The sequence below is a fragment of the Orbicella franksi genome, chromosome 4 (assembly GCF_964199315.1).
Source record: "Orbicella franksi chromosome 4, jaOrbFran1.1, whole genome shotgun sequence".
Classification (NCBI taxonomy): domain Eukaryota; kingdom Metazoa; phylum Cnidaria; class Anthozoa; order Scleractinia; family Merulinidae; genus Orbicella; species Orbicella franksi.
The window spans coordinates 17,264,694-17,283,675 of NC_138148.1; the positions used below are offsets into that span (position 1 = coordinate 17,264,694).

Genomic DNA, 18,982 nt, shown 5'->3' on the forward strand with positions numbered 1-18,982 from the left:
GTGGCAAAATATTCAATTTTCAAGACCTTCCTACATTTAAATTTGCACAACTTTAAATTGACTCATACGTTTGGATGACCAAATGAACAATCACCTTGACAAAATATCGTCCAACTAAAAAAAAGTCCAATATAACCATGCATCGTGTGAGCTTACTGTATAATTCTCACGGACGTTACATTAGGCGTTTAGAACTATCATTTCATTTTGTTTTGATATTCCAGCAAGGATCTAAAATCACTTAGTAGAATTGATTTCGCTTTGTTTGCAACAAGATTATAAAATTTCAAAACTGATTGATCTAGTTTCGGCACTTTCTGGAACGCCATGTCTTAACTTTATTTTCTCAACCAAACAAAACTATCGTATTTATTTTTGCACATTCGAAGCTATAACACTATTTTCATGGCTTACACTGATTGTTTTCGTAAGGGTTTGTGGATGGGCTTGTATCCAGGGAAACTATAACCAACATATATGCAAGTTTCCATGTAAAATGAACACACGACTCCCATCTTTTCAATCACCGTACCAAATTGATTGCAAGTACATGGAGAACAATAAGTTGTGGATATTTTAAATTGATTTAACCTACTGACTTAACGTAATAGTTAAACTGAAACAATGATTTGTAAAGATGTTAATAAAACAGTATTCGCATAATTATTTGAAGTAGTAATTAGAACGATCTCCAAGTCGATCTCAGCGGTTTCGAAAAGAAACAAAAAGGTCAGGAAAGGAAAGAAAAGAGGAAGAGAATCGAACTGTTTTCGCGAAAAAATAGTATTTCTGAGAAAGTTGCCCGCTCTCAAAATACTCTAGTCCAAAAAATTATTCAATTAAGTCGGGAATACGAAAGAAAAACGTTTGGTGTCATGAATAACAAAAAGGACACCAGCAATGAAAGACTTAAGTATTCTTAATTTTAAGAATAGATAAGACAACACATCTCTGTAGCTTTATAACAAATATGCATGGGTTATTGACGGAGCTTGTTCTTTCAAGATGGCTGGATCTTGGCCTCGTTCTTTTTAGCGTATTAAATGGGGGGGGGGGGGGCACTATCCAGCCACAACAAACTTGATCAATAAAAGATTTACTACATGTAGACTACGAGTAGTCCCTCTTTCGCTTAGTCCGTCGTGCGTGACGCGAAAGAAAACCGCGAGAAAAAAATGGCCGCGCGAAATCCTGGAGGCGAGGAGCGCGCGGAAGGAGGGACTACCGCCTAAGCCCAAGAGTTTTCCCTTTCACCGCCAATTGATTTTTCCTTTCGCGCGCTCCTCGCCCCCAGGGTTTCGCGCGGCCATTTTTTTCTCGCGGTTTTCTTTCCCGTCACGCACGACGGAATAAGCGAAAGAGGGACTACTCGTAGTCTGTATTACATGGAAAAAGAACATCATTTTCTTGCGGAACACAGCGGGTAATCCCGAGCGGGCAAGATAGCGCCATCTTGCCCCCTTGGGTAGCCAACCACAGCGCACGATTCGATTCATCTTGCCCGCTCACGGGACTAGCCATATAATAAAGCCTTTTAATGCCCAATTCTTCCATTTCACTGTGGCTACGTGTTTCCTCATGAATTCGTTCTTCTAAAGTTTCATTATTAAATATAGCAGATAGGAATCACAGCTGGTTGAATCTTCCTCTTGTCTCCTCGGTCTCTGCCCGTCAGGTCTCCTCAATAAACTCTTATACCTGCTCTTACTCCGCTCGGCATAACGTTTTTGACGGCCGCAGCTCTTAACGCTGTTAACTGCTGTGTTAGTTTTCACAAACCGAAACAATACTGTTGACCTCACTGGGACTCTGGTTTCGATCAAAAGATAACAAGTTAGTTTTTATTCAGGCGTTTGCTAAAAAACCTCTGCAACATGTATAACCGTCTTCATGTCTTTAATCGACAATCGCTTCATTTCTCTTGAACTACATTTCCATAAGGAAGATCTAGGGCGACTTCCAATTCCACGCTTAAAATCTCGTCTCAAAAATAGACGGTTTTGTTCTTGCGGGTTCGTACATGCTGTTATACTTCAATAAACATCTAGTTTTAACGGGCTTAGTGTCAATTTGAGTGATCTGATTTTATGTTTACACATTCTCAGTGCCAAGGCGGATATGACTTTTTTCAATGTCGCAAAACTACTATTAAAGGTTTTAGAATAGCGTGCGACTAACGCAAAGCGATTGATGCCGACACTTGTCTTGTGTTATCATTCAGTGTCTTACAATTTAAACAATGTTTTGCAATTGAGGCGACATAAGACTGTAAACAGGAAGTTTTAAGGCCTGTTCAAGGTCATTGGAGCTCAGAACTTTTCATTATTCTAAAACAGTCAAGATTGGTTGATAATTTTAGTACTTTTGAAAAGTTCATTGACCATCATTCAAGAAAGCGAGCACACTAAATCATAATTTTTGCATACCCGCCGATACTTGTTAAAGTGTGCTTATTTGTCCGCCAAAGAATTGATCTTTTTCGTCAATTTCGGCGCGTACAGAATGGAAAACGACCGTTTCAAGTCGTCTGTCATAAATACTCAACTTGAACATGGATTAGATATCAAATGCATATCCCTTGATGGCAGCCTAGTTCCATCTAAGTTCGACGACAGCAAGCTTTTGCCAAGCCAAGCAAAGCAATTGATTGACAAATACGCCTTTGGTACCAAGTTTCACATCGATGAGCTGAGGAAGCAGAACAGCGCTAAAGTGAAGAAACCTCCAATACTCCCTGTCTCCAAACAAGTAGTTACTGCTGTAGGATCCGAAGAGACAATTTATTCCATTGGAAATTGTGGTTTGTTTGCCGCCGTTCTGACGGCATACAATAACCACTGGAAACTTCGAACCTCTCCAGATGACTGGTGGTTCTGTGTTATTAAACGAGTCGCCTCTGCCATCGACAAAAACGCCAAGAAAGAGTCCGTTCGTGACATGTTCGTTGATCACAAAGGAAAAAAAACCATCGAGGTAGAAGTGCCCGATAAAAACATTTACACTGTCGACTACAGCTGGTTTTTCAATCAAATATCGAAGGGAGTACAAGAGAACATCAAAGTGCCTGAGTTCGTGGGAGGAATGACTGCAGATTTTAGCACCACTGCTGGCGTGCAGAAGATTGTTTCGCAGATCACAATGATGACTTCCCTCCAAGAGTATTTCCGCTTTGGTTTGAAGCCGGCGTGTGGAATTCCTGCAATAGAGATGCTAGGTACTGAAGACGACTGGAGCAAATTAAAATCCAAACTGAAGGCACTTCGGACACTGCTGGAACCCATAGAGAACGACCTTGATTTGCCATCAGCATGGTGGGATGTAGTGGAAAACGTATTTAGCAACCTTCTGGCTACTTACAAGGGTAGCCCGGTCAGCGAATGGCGGAGTCATATTATGGGCTTCGAGAACAGGTAAGCATGTGGCATGTATGTCCCTGGCCAGTACCGTTACAGAGGATGGATCACTGAGTTTTTGGAGGGAAAAAAACATGTCATGGATATCGATGGAATGACAAGTGACCTGGTAAGTGTGCCAATCCACCTCAAACACCTGTCTGGGGTGACGGACACTGCCGCAGTTGTGGCAGGAATGCTGGGCGTCACTATCCACACTGACGAGGGCAAGGAGGTGTCGGTACAGCCATTCCAAGGCTGGTCTCTTCTGCTCGCCAGTGACTCACCTTTTCACGAATACCGCGAGTCTTAAATAACGATGTCGGAAGCTTTCTGATTGAGATTACCACTCTGGGCATGGTGAATCATGTGTTTGAACTACATGTATGGCAGAGACAATAGTTTATATACAAAAGGCTCTGCAATTTTCTTCTAAAGCTTGATTTAAGAGGTACTAGTACTGTATTAGATTTATGAGAAGTAATAGATTTATGATTCTAGATTTGTGAGAAATACTTTCCACTTTGTTATGTATCACAACTAATTGATGTGTAAGACAATTTCCTTTGATAATTCATGTTAACTTTGCTGATAAGACGTTATCAAAAAGCGTGAAGCTGAAAAAAGTCGTTAACAGTGTTTATTCACCTTTAAGGAACCTTACTTCTAGATTAGCTACGACGTTCATTGTGAAAGAAACATCGTTTATAGACGTTCAGCTTAATTATGGACAGTGGCTATTTTGCCAAGGGAACTGTATAGCAACTCAGTTTGTCAATAATCAAACAAATGCTGCCTAGTTATTCTTCCTGCTGTTTTCATAATATGCTTTGATCTGTGTAAGGATTTTAAGAATTAAGTTTTGTCACTTGGGTTGTGATAGTGCATTACCGTTTGATTAAGCTGTGGGAATATATGTTTCTCTGCGTGCCACGTTTTTGCAATCCCCATGCACTTGTCATGTATGGATGTTTTCTAAAGTTATTACCTTGGTATCATCATCTGACCATTATAATTTCGTCTTGGTACCCTCGACATAATTTTTTCAAAGGGTACAGCTATGAAGCTGACAGAATGCTTTTCACATTCCCAGGTGATGCTGTTAAGCTAACTAAATTTGATTCTAGTTTTAAAAGCTTTTAATTTTCAGATTTCCAGAATTCCAGTTCGTTGTTGTTATTAAGGCAGTCGTTGAGTAAAGAATGGACCCATACTATATAATTTATTACAATGCAAAAGACCTTAGGCGACTAGCCACTCAGTCTAAAGCGACGATTGCAGTCTTATTGATCTTAGTGATAAGATCAAATGATCAGGAGACACGTATTATACTTTCTAATGGGCTGGGAGCAGTGTTTGCATCACTACTTGACTATTTAAGATTCAGTAGCGGATCCAGACCTTGAGCTAATCCCGGGGGGGGGACGGTTGTTCTGCTTGCCCTGCCGGCTTTTCTTCCTTCTGTGATTTCTTTTTTCTTTTTTTTTTTTTACCTAAAATAAGGGGAGAGTGGGTCCCCCGGCCCCCCCCCCCCCTAGATCCGCCACTGAGTTCTCTTCTTTTGTTCTAGTAAACGCATTTCGAGTGACTCTTGGAGAACTGGCTACAGCGTTCGGGCACCCACCGACATCGTTGTGAAATTAAATGACGATTTTGATGTTACTGATCAATCCACATATTAAGTTATGCTTCAACAAACCTTCTAACAGTACCCAGCACTATTAATACGAGAGCAGTTAAATTGGTTGACAATTTTAGTTGTAGAACTTCATTGCTCGAGTAGAACTTTAACTACATTGTGTCACTGAGCTTGAACATGAAATTAAAACTTTGTGCGTCCGCCGTTTTATTTTTTATTTATTTATTTATTTATTTATTTTTAAGTGTGGTTATTTATCCGCTGTAAGACTGAAATAATGAGTTCAGTCCAAGCGTATAGACCCTTTGCATAAATAGCGGCTAAATTTAATTAATTTATACATTCTAAGCCTCACAATCATGTGCAAAATCCTTTGTCTGACAACATCAGTACGAGGCTAAGGATGTGTAAGGTATTGTTATTCAAAGTTTGGCCCCATTTACACAAAGGATCTTGATTTCCGCTTTGGTGTTAACAGTGAATGAAGAATTCTGCGGTGGATATGTTAAGTACCAAGGACGACTGGAGCACATTAAAATCCAAACTGACGGAACTGTGATTGTACTACTATCGACTTGGAAAATCTAAAACGTCAAATATAGTAAAGAAAACATGGCGTCAGAATTAGGCTGCAGTTAAGCTTTTGTACATTATGTTGCATTTTTTCGAGCATTTTAGTGGCATTTTCCCGGAAAATTATTTTTTTCCCACCTACACAAAATAGAAATCTCTTAATGAGTATCGGACACCTTCACACTCTAAGGGGCATTATGGGTGATCCGAAAAATAAACTCAGAGCGGAAATATGAGGAAAAACGTGTCTTTTGCCGCCTTGTTTCTTTACAATCTTGACCTGATTACCCATAATGCCCCCTAGAACCTGAAGGGGTCTGTTGATTGAAACGCTTGTTCCCAGCACCTAATAACTTCACACGGAAGCCCTCATAACTCGATCTTTTCTTGATTGGCATTTTTTCCGTAACGCAATACTCCAGATATTCATTATTTACTTGCCAGTCTGGATGCTGTTCAGGTCACGTATAGTTTTCGCGGGTGTTCGTCTAAATCCGATTACTTCACATCCCACTTCACAATTCAACATCAAAGAGCTATGGATGGCTGCGCTAAAGATGCGAAAGTAATGTTAATAGAGAAACGTAGCGGGAATCTTCACAAGGCTTCCTCGATTTTATCTGTTAGCGCAATTCTGTTGACGATCGCACTGTTCATGAGAATGCAGACAGTCGTCGATGACACGAAAATGATGGATTTAAAATTCACTATGGAAATTCAACAAATCAAAGATGCTCTGAAAGAACAGAAAGCTTCTCATCAAGCTCGTGTGAAAGAGAACTTTCATGCTGTCAGTGGTAAGTGATGAAAGAAGAAATATTGAAACAACGGTTTAAAGAAAGTAAATCCCGTCTTGTTATCGGACCCCCTCTGATGAACAAGGTATCTATCGTCTCAGAGCTTTGCACGTTTTTCACGGTAACAACGAGTTTGATGCAATGCTTATTAACGGTGTCGATGAAAACGAAAGCTGAAGGTTTTTGTCTTCCCTGTGTGTAATGCTTTCAGCAGAGAATACAGTTAGCAATTCAAGCAAGCAAAGTTTCACATCGCAACAAGAGAATCATTTTATTTAGTTTGCAGAGCGTTGTAGTGGTGTTATATTTTTGTATCAGCTCGGCCTGGATGGGTTGGTAATTCAATTTGTCCATTTTGGCGCATTTTGCCGGCATTAAAAGGTTGCCAACCGTTGATGTTTCAAATCACAGAAGTTAGAATTTGAATCCAGTGACTGACCTTTTCACTTTTTATTGAAATGGAGACATTCAAACGACTAGTGACCCCCGTATTTCGTTTCATGAACTGAAACAGACAAAACTGCATTGATTTTAAGAAAAACAAGAACAACTAGAAAATCAACTCACGTTTCATAGTTCTACAGTAAATAGATTTGATCTACAAGCTGAAGACTAATTTAATGTAGATATTACCTCAAAGATTGTTGTTGACCGCCGCTACAAGATTGAGGACTTTAAGCAAATCGCTACGGACGGCTACCGGAAGTAAATTTCCCCCAAAATGAGACAATGCGCATGTACGTCGGTTGCATCCAGCCGTAGCGCGAAATCTGACTACGTGAGTCGGGATGTTTTGCCGTAGCGGCTACTACGTCGGGTTTATTTCGCTTCTCTGGCCCTTTTCAACAGACATCTCGGCATTTTAAGAATTCTATTGGATACTATATCCTTTAGACTCAATTTAAGTCAAGATTGTGTCAAGTTTGCCTCTCATAAGCTTGTAAATCCGCATCCTGAATTGACGATAAGTTTTGGCAAAGGTGTTGGAATGGCGAAGTGAGTCAAGTGAAATATTCGTGTTGAGCACGAGGTTGTTTTTCTTCGGTTAAGTTTGCTTTGAGGGTTTAGTGAAGATGTTTTATATCAGGATAACTATACGATGCTATTTTGCTTCTTTAACTATTGATATATTTGTGCTCTTCACTCGATATTGTTTGAGATATTTGTCTCTGAAATTATACATTTCATCCATCAAATTGTTAAGGCATTCACTTTCGCTCAGTAAGAATCTGTTCGTCCTAGGAAGGCGAATAACGGCCATCGTCCTTTGAGCGAAGCCATTTGGTTGTGAGAAACTAAGAAGAATTTCCCCGAAAGCCATATAATAAATCCTTTATTGACCAAGCTTGTTCGGTCAAGATGGCTGGATATTGGTCTCGTTCTTTTTTTTGCGAGGTTATGGACCTCGACTCCGTGTCGGTCCATAAAAACACAAAAAAAGAACTTGGCCAATATCCAGCCATCTTGACCTAACACTTGGTCAATAACCCATACATCTTACTCATACGTCTGTAATCCATGCAGCAATGGATAGATAAACAGCTGTAAGACTGCTGATAATTGGAGAGCCTTTTATATATCGATCCATTTTGTAGCCGTCAGTTAACGGTGAAAATTGGAAATCCTGTTTTATGTTGATTAATTGTTTAGTTAAGTTTCAGTCTGTTATTGTCCTTATTGAGTACAGCAGAAAAAAACATCTCCGTCGCAACTGTTTATGCAAATTCTTATTTAATATGACGGATCTCGTTTCTCTTCTAATTTGAATTATGAGGGAGTTATAGTGCCCTCTCACCAGCTACTGGGAAAAACTCTCGGCGAAGATACAGTCAAAGATTTTGAAAACAGCAGTTTTTAAGCGAGGCGAATAAGTTTTGAGCATTTAATTTTGTATTCTCTCAGGCTAGGGTCATAATTTTCAACTCTTTGCAACCACTCATTCTAAGTCAATAAGCATCCAACGTGTTTCGCTTCTACAAACGTAACAAAGCAATTTGCCAACCCTCTCCTCCCTCTCACCGTTTCATGTGCGAATCAGTTTCTCGTAGGTAATCAGACATAAATGCAAATATTTCATTTTTCTATAGACATAAAGTCCAACGCTCACATTTCAAGACGCAGCTTAAAACCCAACCGCCAGTATCCTGATGGCATTCAAGAAATAAGTCACGGAATCAAGAAGTATGTAACCTCCATTGTTAAGGAATCTGTGGCGTCTTACTGTCTCTCTCCTAACAAAGTGTGCGTGGCAGGTCCCCCCGGACCAAAGGGGATCGAAGGATCTCGAGGTGAACGAGGACCAAAAGGAAGTACTGGAATCAAGGGCGAAAGAGGTATTTAAGATTAAATCACGTGACCTGTCCCTCGATGCTCTGTTCTAAAGGAGAGCTCGTTAGTCCTTAAGTCAAATAGAGGTTTAACTTATTTCAGACTGTGTCATTTGAAGAAGAAAATTAGTACACAAAGAACTAGCACAGAACAAATCAAATGATCGCTGTGTCAGTGCCATGTACGTCATTATAAGTCGTGCTGTAAGTTAACAACTTGTACTTCAAGGAAATGACAACGAGAAAGAAAAAGGTTAAGGGACAAATGAAACTTCGCGATTCAAATTACTGTTACACTTTTTCTATACATTAAAGCCTAAGTTTAGCTTTAAACGTCTGCCACTGTTTACGATGAATCATTAATTTTATTTCCTTCATTAAATATTTCAGGAGCTCCTGGACATCCGGGACCTAAGGGTGATGCAGGGGAGTCGATATCTGCTCCAGGAGTGATTGTATCTCCTTCCTCACTCACTGTAACTCAGTACCAGACCGCCACGTTTTCCTGCTCAGCTGATGGTAATCCAAAGCCTAACATATCCTGGAATAAAATAAGTGGAACAGAACTGGTGAATAACGACGTTCAAGGCAATAAGCTACAGATCAAGAGTGCTGGTTACAATGACTCGGGGAGTTACGTTTGCACGGCGACAAATGTTTTTGGACGAGCTAAGAAGGTCGTGAAGCTTTTCGTACAAGGTAATCAATTTTATGATCGTCACGTACGCTTCAAGCGATACGCTAAAGAGAGCGTTGTTAAGTGTTGCATTATCGTCAGTTAGGAAAAAGTTCATTTTATTTTAATGTTGCAAATTCAACAATGGAGTCCCATCTCCATGCATTTTTAAGTGCGGCCAAATCAATTTGCAAGTGCATCCAAGTAAGGGAGAGGATAAACAATAGCTGCTGTAACCTTCGCAATTCTTAGAGACTACCTCTTATATACCCATTGTTTTATCGTACAATTTATACATGTTACATATTTTAATTGTGTATACGTTTTTATTATTATTTCTTATTCGTAAATAATTTTAATACTGTTTTTTTGTGTGTGTCCCCAATTAGTTGTGAAAACTAAATACATTGACACATTAATAAAGCTTTTAATTACTTTACTTACTTGATATGTATGTTTAGACACCTCCCTAATAATAACGATGCTTTTGCTTGCTTGCGTATTTATCAATTTTTTTTATTCATTTATTTAGTTATTTATTTATTTGTTTGTCATGTATTCAAGTTAAGATATTTCCAAAACATTTTGAAACAGTTCTTGACGTCCTTTTGTCAATCTTTTTACACTGAGTTAAGCTACAACTTCCCCTTTCGCTGTAATCATACACCGCGCAATATTTCCAGCCCTTTAATCTGTTAGAATTTAGTTGGTACCGTTTTTTATTCACTCACACCCTTTTAATGATAGTTTGAAATTGTCCAAATTGTTATCTTTGTTGCCGCGGTTTTCTTCCCCTCTTAAAATCTGTCACGCTCACACTGTGGTTGTGGTACAATAAAACTAGATGTAAGCTATGTGAGAGTTTAAATTTGTTGTCTGTAATAAATGTATAGCCTGTTCTAGGCTCTCGATCAGTGGGGATGAAAAATAGCGGGCGGGTGACGAGCAGATCCCGTTCGCTTTTTCGATCGTCCCTAATGACCGAGAACCTACAACTGACTATACATTTACAGACGACAAATTTGAACACTCACATAGCTTACCTGTAGTTTTATTGATCTCAACTCCACTATGCCGTGTGATACGGAGACGCTCTATACTAAAAGAATGAAGCGTCAATTCAGGATATAAAGATACTATCATATCAAGGCCGTAGCTAGTAGCAGGCAAGCCGAGACACTTGCCTCAGTCTCTTTCCTCTTCGTTTTTTGTTGTTTATAATCATCATAAACACCTTTAATACCAAGAGAAAGACTTTAAACATGGGCATTGCCTCGGTCACGATTTCTTCGTGGACATTGTCTCAGTCATAATTTTTGTAGAAGCCGACAAAGACGACAAATACAGGACACGTTATGGGCGTGCAATCAGACGTCCCAAGAGACTATAGAACATTTAAATTATATGCGAGTGTGTGGGTGTGAGATTTTTGTTGTGTGGGTGTGAGATTTTTGTTGCGTGTGTGTTTTTCTGTTGCTTAAAGAGTCGGATTACAAGTCTCGATGTAATACTACCGGATTGAAATGCTATTCTACGAGTGTTGGGTCTGTACAATTTTTTCTGGCAAGTACGGCCCTGCAAATGAAAATTGTTAAGACACTCGTCCGAAAAGGCGTTCATGATCACATGAAATAAGCTCTTAGAACTGTCTCCTCCTACATACATCAACTTGAATGTTCTTTCAATGTTGCACTGATTGGAGAAGGGGGAAGCTATAACCTGCCTTTTCGTTTGAAATTCAAGATTACACGAGACGAAAAAAAGGAAAATAAAGAAAGTCAGTAACAATGATTAACAACTAGACTGTTCACAGTCCTCTATTCTCGTATTCTTATTCGATCGTTGAAAGCGCGGATAGAATCGCGAGAGAACTAGACGCCAGCGCAGAACAGGAGACTTGACAGGGTAGGGGGTGTCAATAGCCCTTTTCACGGTTAACTTTGCTCATTTGCATTACAATAAAATCTAGCATGTGTGTGAGACAATTTCGGGCTATTTCGTGGTTTTAGCCGGAAATTGCCTCCCATCCACGATGGATTAAATTGTAATGCAAATAAAAAAATTAACCGTGAAAAGGGCTATTATTCCGCAAGTTGGATGTGAGAGAGTAGATAGCCAACGAGGCGCATAGCGCCGAGTTGGCTATAATCACCTGATATCCAACAAGCGCGAGTGGAATAATTGTTTTCATAAAAACGCTCCCAAAATATATAAAATGAAACCAAAAAAATCACGCGTACGCTTGTCATATTTGTAAGAGCATGGCAAAATGGCTCATAACCCATGATGGCTAAGCCAATGAAAACTCTTAAATTGCATTAACCAAAGATCCAGTTTTTAAGAAAATGTGATAACCCTGTTAGAACTGGCTTTGTCAAACTACAGTATGTCTCTTCTCTGAGCTTTATAGTAACCTTAGTAGTAGTTTTCTATCGAAAAGCACGTTTAAAAAAATCTCTGTGCCACGCTTTTAAATTCAGGAAAGGAAATACCCCTTACTAGCCGTGTTCGAAGTCCGCGCGTTAAGAAACGGACCAAGTTTTTTCCTTCTCGATTTATGACTCAAGCGTAAAATAGGCGTAACTTACAGTATGGACCGAGAAGACGGCGCTAGAAAGATACTTTTTTTATACTCCACGCGCATTTCTCTGGTTCGAAACGGTAGAATAAGGCCCGCTAAATTCACCGATCCTCGCGCGCGTAGTAACTAAGAAGTATAAGAAATGTTAACATGTTCTAATAGTTACAATCGTTTATTTGTATGTTTTGTTTTTTCGCCCAGTTCCCCCACAATTCCTCGAGACTCCCGATAGCGTTGTAAAAGTAACAGGAAATTCAGTAGCTTCTCTTTCCTGTCGAGTATTTGGTTATCCACTACCGACAGTTGTTTGGTCAAGAGGACTTGTTCCATTACCACAAGGTCGAACCACTGTTAACAATGGCACACTGAATATCTCCAACTTTAAACCTCAAGATACTGGTCCTTATCAGTGCAAAGCCACCAACAAGTTGGGATCTGTTAGTGCATTGACAACCTTAAATTATGTCAAACCAGGTGAGTGCCGATGAAGATAGATCTAAACCGTATTTGTCCCAGAATATCTCCCACTTTAGTCCTCAAGACGTTGGTCCTTAATCGTGAAGCTACTAACAAGCTTGGATCTGTTAGCGCACGATAACCTGCGCAACATGTGTGTGGCAGCACCTGGGAACTAATATTGTATATTTTAACTATTAATTGTTTCACTGACTGAAATATCTCAAACAGTAACCCGCGCAGACTCCCCAGCTAAGCTGAAAGTCGACAGGCAGTTTAGCCTTTTCTCTCTTTTTAGTTACACTGTTCAACTTAAGTAGCCTTTGTTATCACTACTATTAGAAGATCGCTAAAACAGGCATCTTATGGACAGATCGAGATTTATAAACTCCCGCTGTTATTAGAAATCGTTTTTTGTTTTTGATTTCGGATGATACCCTAATGTTTCGCTATGCATCCTTGTGCTGTAATTGGGGCGCACGCATTGGGCGAATAACCACATTTTCTTACAATTGAGCTCGATAGAGAGATACGTAATCGTTTCCGCGTGGTCGTGAACCATGCATCATTTTCTTGATTGTAGCGTAAACCAATTTTAACGCATGTAATGTCAATCAGAATTATCTGAAATGTGAACTTACCCAGTATTAGTAAAGTTATAATTGTGCTTTCGAGAGCAAAGCATACGAACAAAAAAAAAGACTTAGTGACACTTAAAATTGTAAGCCTTAATTATGAAACATACATCAATTAATTTACCCATCCGTCGTAGTTTATGATTTTCAACTATTACCTAACCCTTGGCTTTTGTCTTTTCTAGCTGATGTTGTAAGTTTTTAGTAGGGTCTTTAAATATTAACTTGAATTGAGATATCATTTTTAAATTCAAAGGAATCACCTTAAGCATATTGATCACGTATTAATCAGCTAATTTTCAAACTCGAGTTAATTTGTTTTTGTCTTGGCAGTCTGGTGTTTCTTTCTGCAAAATGGCCATATATAGTGTAAAAGGCTGATGAACACTCTCACAGTAGCTGGGAGATGGTCTTATTGAGCCGTTGAAGTGATTTTGTTGAGACCCTGGTACTCATTCAGACGTTTTACTTACGGAAACTTTTAAGTCTCTTGTTGACTGTATAACATTTTGCTAAAGCTGTCTTTCTTTCCTTTTTTTAAATTCCAGATTTCTGGAAGAATTCGGCGATAATAACAGGAAATACCCTTTATAAAAGTCGCCTTCATGAATTCCTAACACCTGCTGTTGGAAGCAACCCTAGTTGGGTCCTGTGTTACCGCGCTTCCACTCACGGCTGGGCTTCAAGTACATTCCACAGTAGGTGTGATGGGAAACGAAACACAGTTACCATCATCAAAAAGGGACAGTACGTGTTTGGAGGATACACTGATATACCTTGGGGTAAATAGAAATTTCCATGTGTGTTTTCTTTAATTATAGGTTATTTAGGGACGGACCATTAGAAAAGTAATGGGGGTGGGGAAATACAGAAAAAAAACATTTATGCAATTGAGGGGGACTAAAACAAAAACTCGTGCAAAGAAGAAGTGAAGAAAAAAAATTCCTGCAGAGTGAATTGCACTGTCGGGCTTACAAAATGTACCCGCCTGAAGGGCACCGTGGTAGACACTTTATACTGCAGTTTTCTTGGTCCTGGTGAAATCCCCAATGACCTGGTTTTCTCTACAATTAGGAAAACGGACATTTTTCCCTTTCAAGGCTGATACATTTTGTGCGTAGCAACTTCATCATGACACTGCAAGCCAAACACCCTTGCAGAAAAATCCTTATAGATAACCATGGCTTAAAAGTGACTAAACAAAAAGTCCTGTGTTATAAACAGCCACCCTTTTTAATTCGTTTGCATTCAAGCAAACGCAGCACATACCGTGTTTGGAAAGTCTCGACATATAGGAGTGATTTTACAACTGACATGTATAAATGACGATCGCGGATACAGATGTGCACACCCATTGCGAACCGTAACACCTCTCCTAAGATGGCCGCTAAGATCAACGTTGGACAAATGTTGTAATCAAAGACAATCATAGAGGTGTCAACACAACTGATGCGATTAGTATGGGCAGTTTCAATCTATTTTAAGTTTTTGGCATTATTATTCTACACCAACAACAACAACCATATTTGTACTCACTGATACCTAAAATTTACCACCGCTCTAGTTAATTCTTAACTTATTTCGTTGAAAGCCACACACTCGTGAATGTAAAAGATCACGCGAGGCCGATTTAAAATTACGAGCACGATTACTCCCTGTATTGTACGACACGAGGTCTAATTACTCATCAATCGAATCAATAACAAAATTTCGAAATTAAAAAAGTCTTTTGAGAACTTCTTTTGAGCGAAAAAGTAAGTAGCACCTTCCATAACTGTAGGAAATACAAAAACAAAGCCATTAAAGCGCGCATAATTGACGTGCGAATGGTGAAGGTATCCAATTACAGGTATGTAGCTACAACTGGTTGTGATTGGATACCTGTAATTGGACACCCACCTGATTGCGCGCCGATTACGTGACAGATAGGCGCGCAGAGCACCAATCACGATCGAGATAATCCTATGTCACAGGACTATTAACCCGTTTATGTTCTAAATCACTATGGATATAAAAGTGAAAAAAGTAGTATTTCGGTTTTTCTGGATGATGTTTGGAAGGTATTTCGTCTATCATGAATTACGGGAAAGGTTAATCATTTGAATCTGAAATTGTGAAAGACAACGACTTCGAGAACTGCTTAAGATGAAAAATTATTATTGTATGTAGGATCGATGGAGCAAACGAAATTGTTTTTAGTCCCAATTTGGTCGTCAAATTTCTATGCTTAAAGTGTAATTCCTATTTAACTTTATTTGTTCCACTTTAGAGTCCAGTGGTGGATACACTGCCACTTCCAATGCGTTCATATTTTCACTCCGCAACAAAGAAGGTCTTGGACCATTCAAGAGCTTGTTGACGAACCCATCACAAGCAATTTACAGGTACCTAGGTCACGGTCCGGTATTTGGTGGGTTTGACATCTACATTGCTGACAATGCAAATAGTAGATCTTCTTCATACACAAGCTTCGGCAACTCTTTCTCTGTTCCAAGTGGAGTACGAGACAAGAGCGCAATCCTGGCTGGGACTAACAGCTTCACACCTGACGAGGTAGAGGTCTTCTACCTTGGCTAAACAATAATAATATGCAAATCATTGAAACTAAGTACCCTACAAAACGTACGCAAGATTTCAACGCAACACATTGCAGCATTCTTGCGCATGGAAACTTTTGCTACCCCAATGCATTGCACCATCTAACATCTTGGAACATACTGCAACTGGATGACCAAACTTGGGCAACAAGTTTTCGACAAGGATCAGTTTTATGTCTAACATGTTACGTTGAAATATTGCGTGTGTTATAATTTTACCTTCCCGTTTTTCATTTGATTGTTTTTCGACACCCTCAATTCCCTATGTTTTGCTCCATATAGAATATCGTCCTGTTTTTAATGCGAATAGACTTTATTAAGACTAAACTGGGTGCATTTTTTATGGTTATGTTTTGGATTTGTTTTTATACGGCGCAACATGAACTGATGAAGCACGAATTGACATCATGGCATAAGCTGCATAAGTGATACCTTCCTCTATTGTAGAGTTGAAATAATCGTTATTATCGTTACGTCACTTTCACTTCACTATTGACTGGAAAAATAAATCTACAGTTGAACCTTGGTCTCGCTATTTTCGGGGTACAGGATGCCTCGCTACTTTCGGGGAACAGGGGTCGTTACTTTTGGAATCTATCGACGGCCACAAATTTTTTACTTTTGGAGGGTTACTACGGACACTACGGATTGTGATAATAGATTTATAAGAAATACTTTCCACGTTCGTAGGTATCATAATTCAAGTATCATGAAAACGATTTTCTCTGATAATTGTCTTTTTCTTTAAAGGAAATATTACAAGCTTCGGAAATGTTAAAACATCTTTCGTAGCTCAGATGAAACAAATTGGTTTGGACCTTTCTTAACCAGCCTTAGTTAGACGTTATCAAAAAACGGGAAGCTGAAAAAATAGTCATTAGTGTTTATTCATATTAAATTAACCTTATTTTTACAACTATTAGCTACTACGTTCATTGAGAGAGAAATATCTTTGACATAAGTACTGTACGAAATTTGAAGACGCAACAATCACCGCGGGGTCATTTTGGATTTGTGTTTGAGGTAAACTCGGTAGGAAAAATCACATTTCTATCGTGATAAAGCTTCGTTTTCAAAATGTCGTCCGTCCAAACTATAACTCAAAGCCGGCGTTTTCAAATTCCTCCGTTTTGAAGTAAGCAAATTGACGCCAGGTTTTCGTGCGTCTGTCCTGTTATTGATCATGAATCTCATCATAACATTGTCAAAGTAGCTGTGGATCGAAATTCATTGTCAATAACAGGACAGAAGAATGAAAAACTGCCGTCAATTTGTTTTTTAGCAAAACTACATGGCATAAATTATAAATTCGTGTATCTGTCCGCTTATTGACAATGAAAATTAGCCAAGTAGCGCGAGAATTTCTGCAGTTATCGTGACGGATTAGTGTGGACGTAAGGCCTAACCGTAGAAATAAAGCTGCATTTTCAAATTTCTCCGGCGTAGTATGGACGGACCTAAGTCCGATGGAATGGCAGAAATTAATTAAAGGTAGTCAAGATAATTTGTTTTGATTTTAAACTTGTTTTGGAATTCTTCAATCGTTAAAATGTTTCCACTCGCATTTAACATATGACATCTTGTGCAAAGTGAATTGTCAGCTTGAACAAGGATCCTCGAAAAAGGGATCAGTTTCAATAGATAGAGGCTTAATGTTGCACAGAAGAAAAAAGTCCTCGTAAGAAAATAATTGGTCTTGTTATATCTTGTTAGAACCTGAAATCTTTAAAACGTGGAAAATATACGTGATAATTAGCTTCGAGGCGATCCCGTAACATAAACTGTCACATTAGCCGCAGTGACAGCTGTAGTCAGTCCAGTTACAACTATTTGTGATTTTTTTATCTCTATACAGCGTTCAATTGAGTGTCGTAAAACCAAAACCAAAGTAATAACTCCCATCAATCACAAAGGACACGGGCAATACAGTGAGCCCATCAAAACTCGTAGTAATTACATGCAGCTGACGCGAAACGCGGGAAAAAAAGCGCGAACGAGTCACGATTGGTTTTGGTTTTACTTCTGATTGGATGAAAAGTGGCGCGATTTTTTGTTTTTTAGCCAATCGTGTAGCGTAGTCAACGCAAAACCAGTGACTTTTCGACACTCAATTGAAAATATTTTAGATTTAGATTTTTTATAGTTTTACACTATTTCTTACGATCAAATCTATTAAACAATTAGATTATGAGCTCGAGATTTCTATCGCGTGATAGTTGACGAGGGCGCAACAGAATCGATAATGAGTAACGTAGCCAATCAGAGAACGGCATTCATGATAAAACAAAAGAAAGTAATTATTTATTCCCCGACCTCAATGGCATTTCTTTTGTTTTATTCCCCTAAGCCTCAGAGCCATATAAGAATGTCCATACAGTCGAAACTCAGGTTGCGACCACCTCTCCTCGGCGATCAGTTTTCTAAAATACCAAAAGATCACGAGTCAAATCCCGATATTTGGAACCCCTTGTAAGCGACCACCTCTCGTGAGCGACCGCGACCACTTTTAGAGCTAAAAGTTTTAAATTTTCTTTTGTTTTAACCTCCCGTAAGCGACCACTCAGGTCGCTTACGGGAGGTTCGACTGTACATCAAAATTGGCCTATTGAAGGTTAGAGGGGAAACCAGCGAAACTTTGCGCATGCATGACAGATCACGTCTACTTCCTGCCTTCCTTCTTGAACCCAACGAGCTCATGGGTTATGAAATGTTTAGTAAGACAACACCTGCCTAGATCCTCTCTATTTTTCACTGGCCGGTTGTAAGCATTACCTCTATCAAAAGTTTGCCTTGAATGTCTTGATTTCAGAACTTGTTGTAATTTCATCGGAAAAAAGATCATCTTTAAAATTTTCTCAACACAATAATAGTGCTGACAGCCTAATTAAAACACTAGTTTTCATAGTGCTAGTTTGGCCCATTGTTGATAAGGGCAGTATAACATCTACTCGACATTTGTAATCTACAGAGGGATAAACACAAATCATGTCCCAGATGCAGAAGCCGATGGAGAGGTAGCCTACTATGCAGAGGCTCGTTTGCTCATCACTCATTGCACCTAAAGAGCATCTGCAAAGGAGGCTGATGAAGAGGTGCTCCAAAGGAAGCGGAGGCTGAATGAAGGTGGGTCCTTTTTATTCCTCTACTAGTGGGGGACAGTGTGAAACCATTTTTGGCCATCATGAGGTAAAGGATTCCATATCCTTTCCACAATAGATTTGTGTTAGATTTTTATTCTGGTTGGTATGTACACAAGTGGCAGCTCTGCTGCCATCAATTCCCTTGGACCCTCTGTGAAGACGTTCTGTT

At 39.3% G+C, this 18,982-nt stretch overlaps 2 protein-coding genes across 2 annotated transcripts; both read left to right on the top strand.

Moving 5' to 3' along the window:
• The first annotated feature begins 2,484 nt into the window (after positions 1-2,484).
• Positions 2,485-3,791, top strand: LOC145484799 (uncharacterized). The gene has a single exon (XM_081463434.1). It carries the CDS (start codon positions 2,503-2,505, stop codon positions 3,412-3,414), a length of 912 nt encoding a protein of 303 aa, XP_081319560.1. The 5' UTR covers positions 2,485-2,502; the 3' UTR covers positions 3,415-3,791.
• Positions 3,792-6,039: 2,248 nt separating this feature from the next.
• LOC145484729 (uncharacterized) lies at positions 6,040-18,975 on the top strand. Its single transcript, XM_081463359.1, has 7 exons — positions 6,040-6,401; positions 8,489-8,734; positions 9,119-9,427; positions 12,187-12,459; positions 13,625-13,858; positions 15,346-15,629; positions 18,642-18,975. Exons 1-7 carry the CDS (start codon positions 6,143-6,145, stop codon positions 18,756-18,758), a joined length of 1,722 nt encoding a protein of 573 aa, XP_081319485.1. The 5' UTR covers positions 6,040-6,142; the 3' UTR covers positions 18,759-18,975.
• Positions 18,976-18,982: the final 7 nt, after the last annotated feature.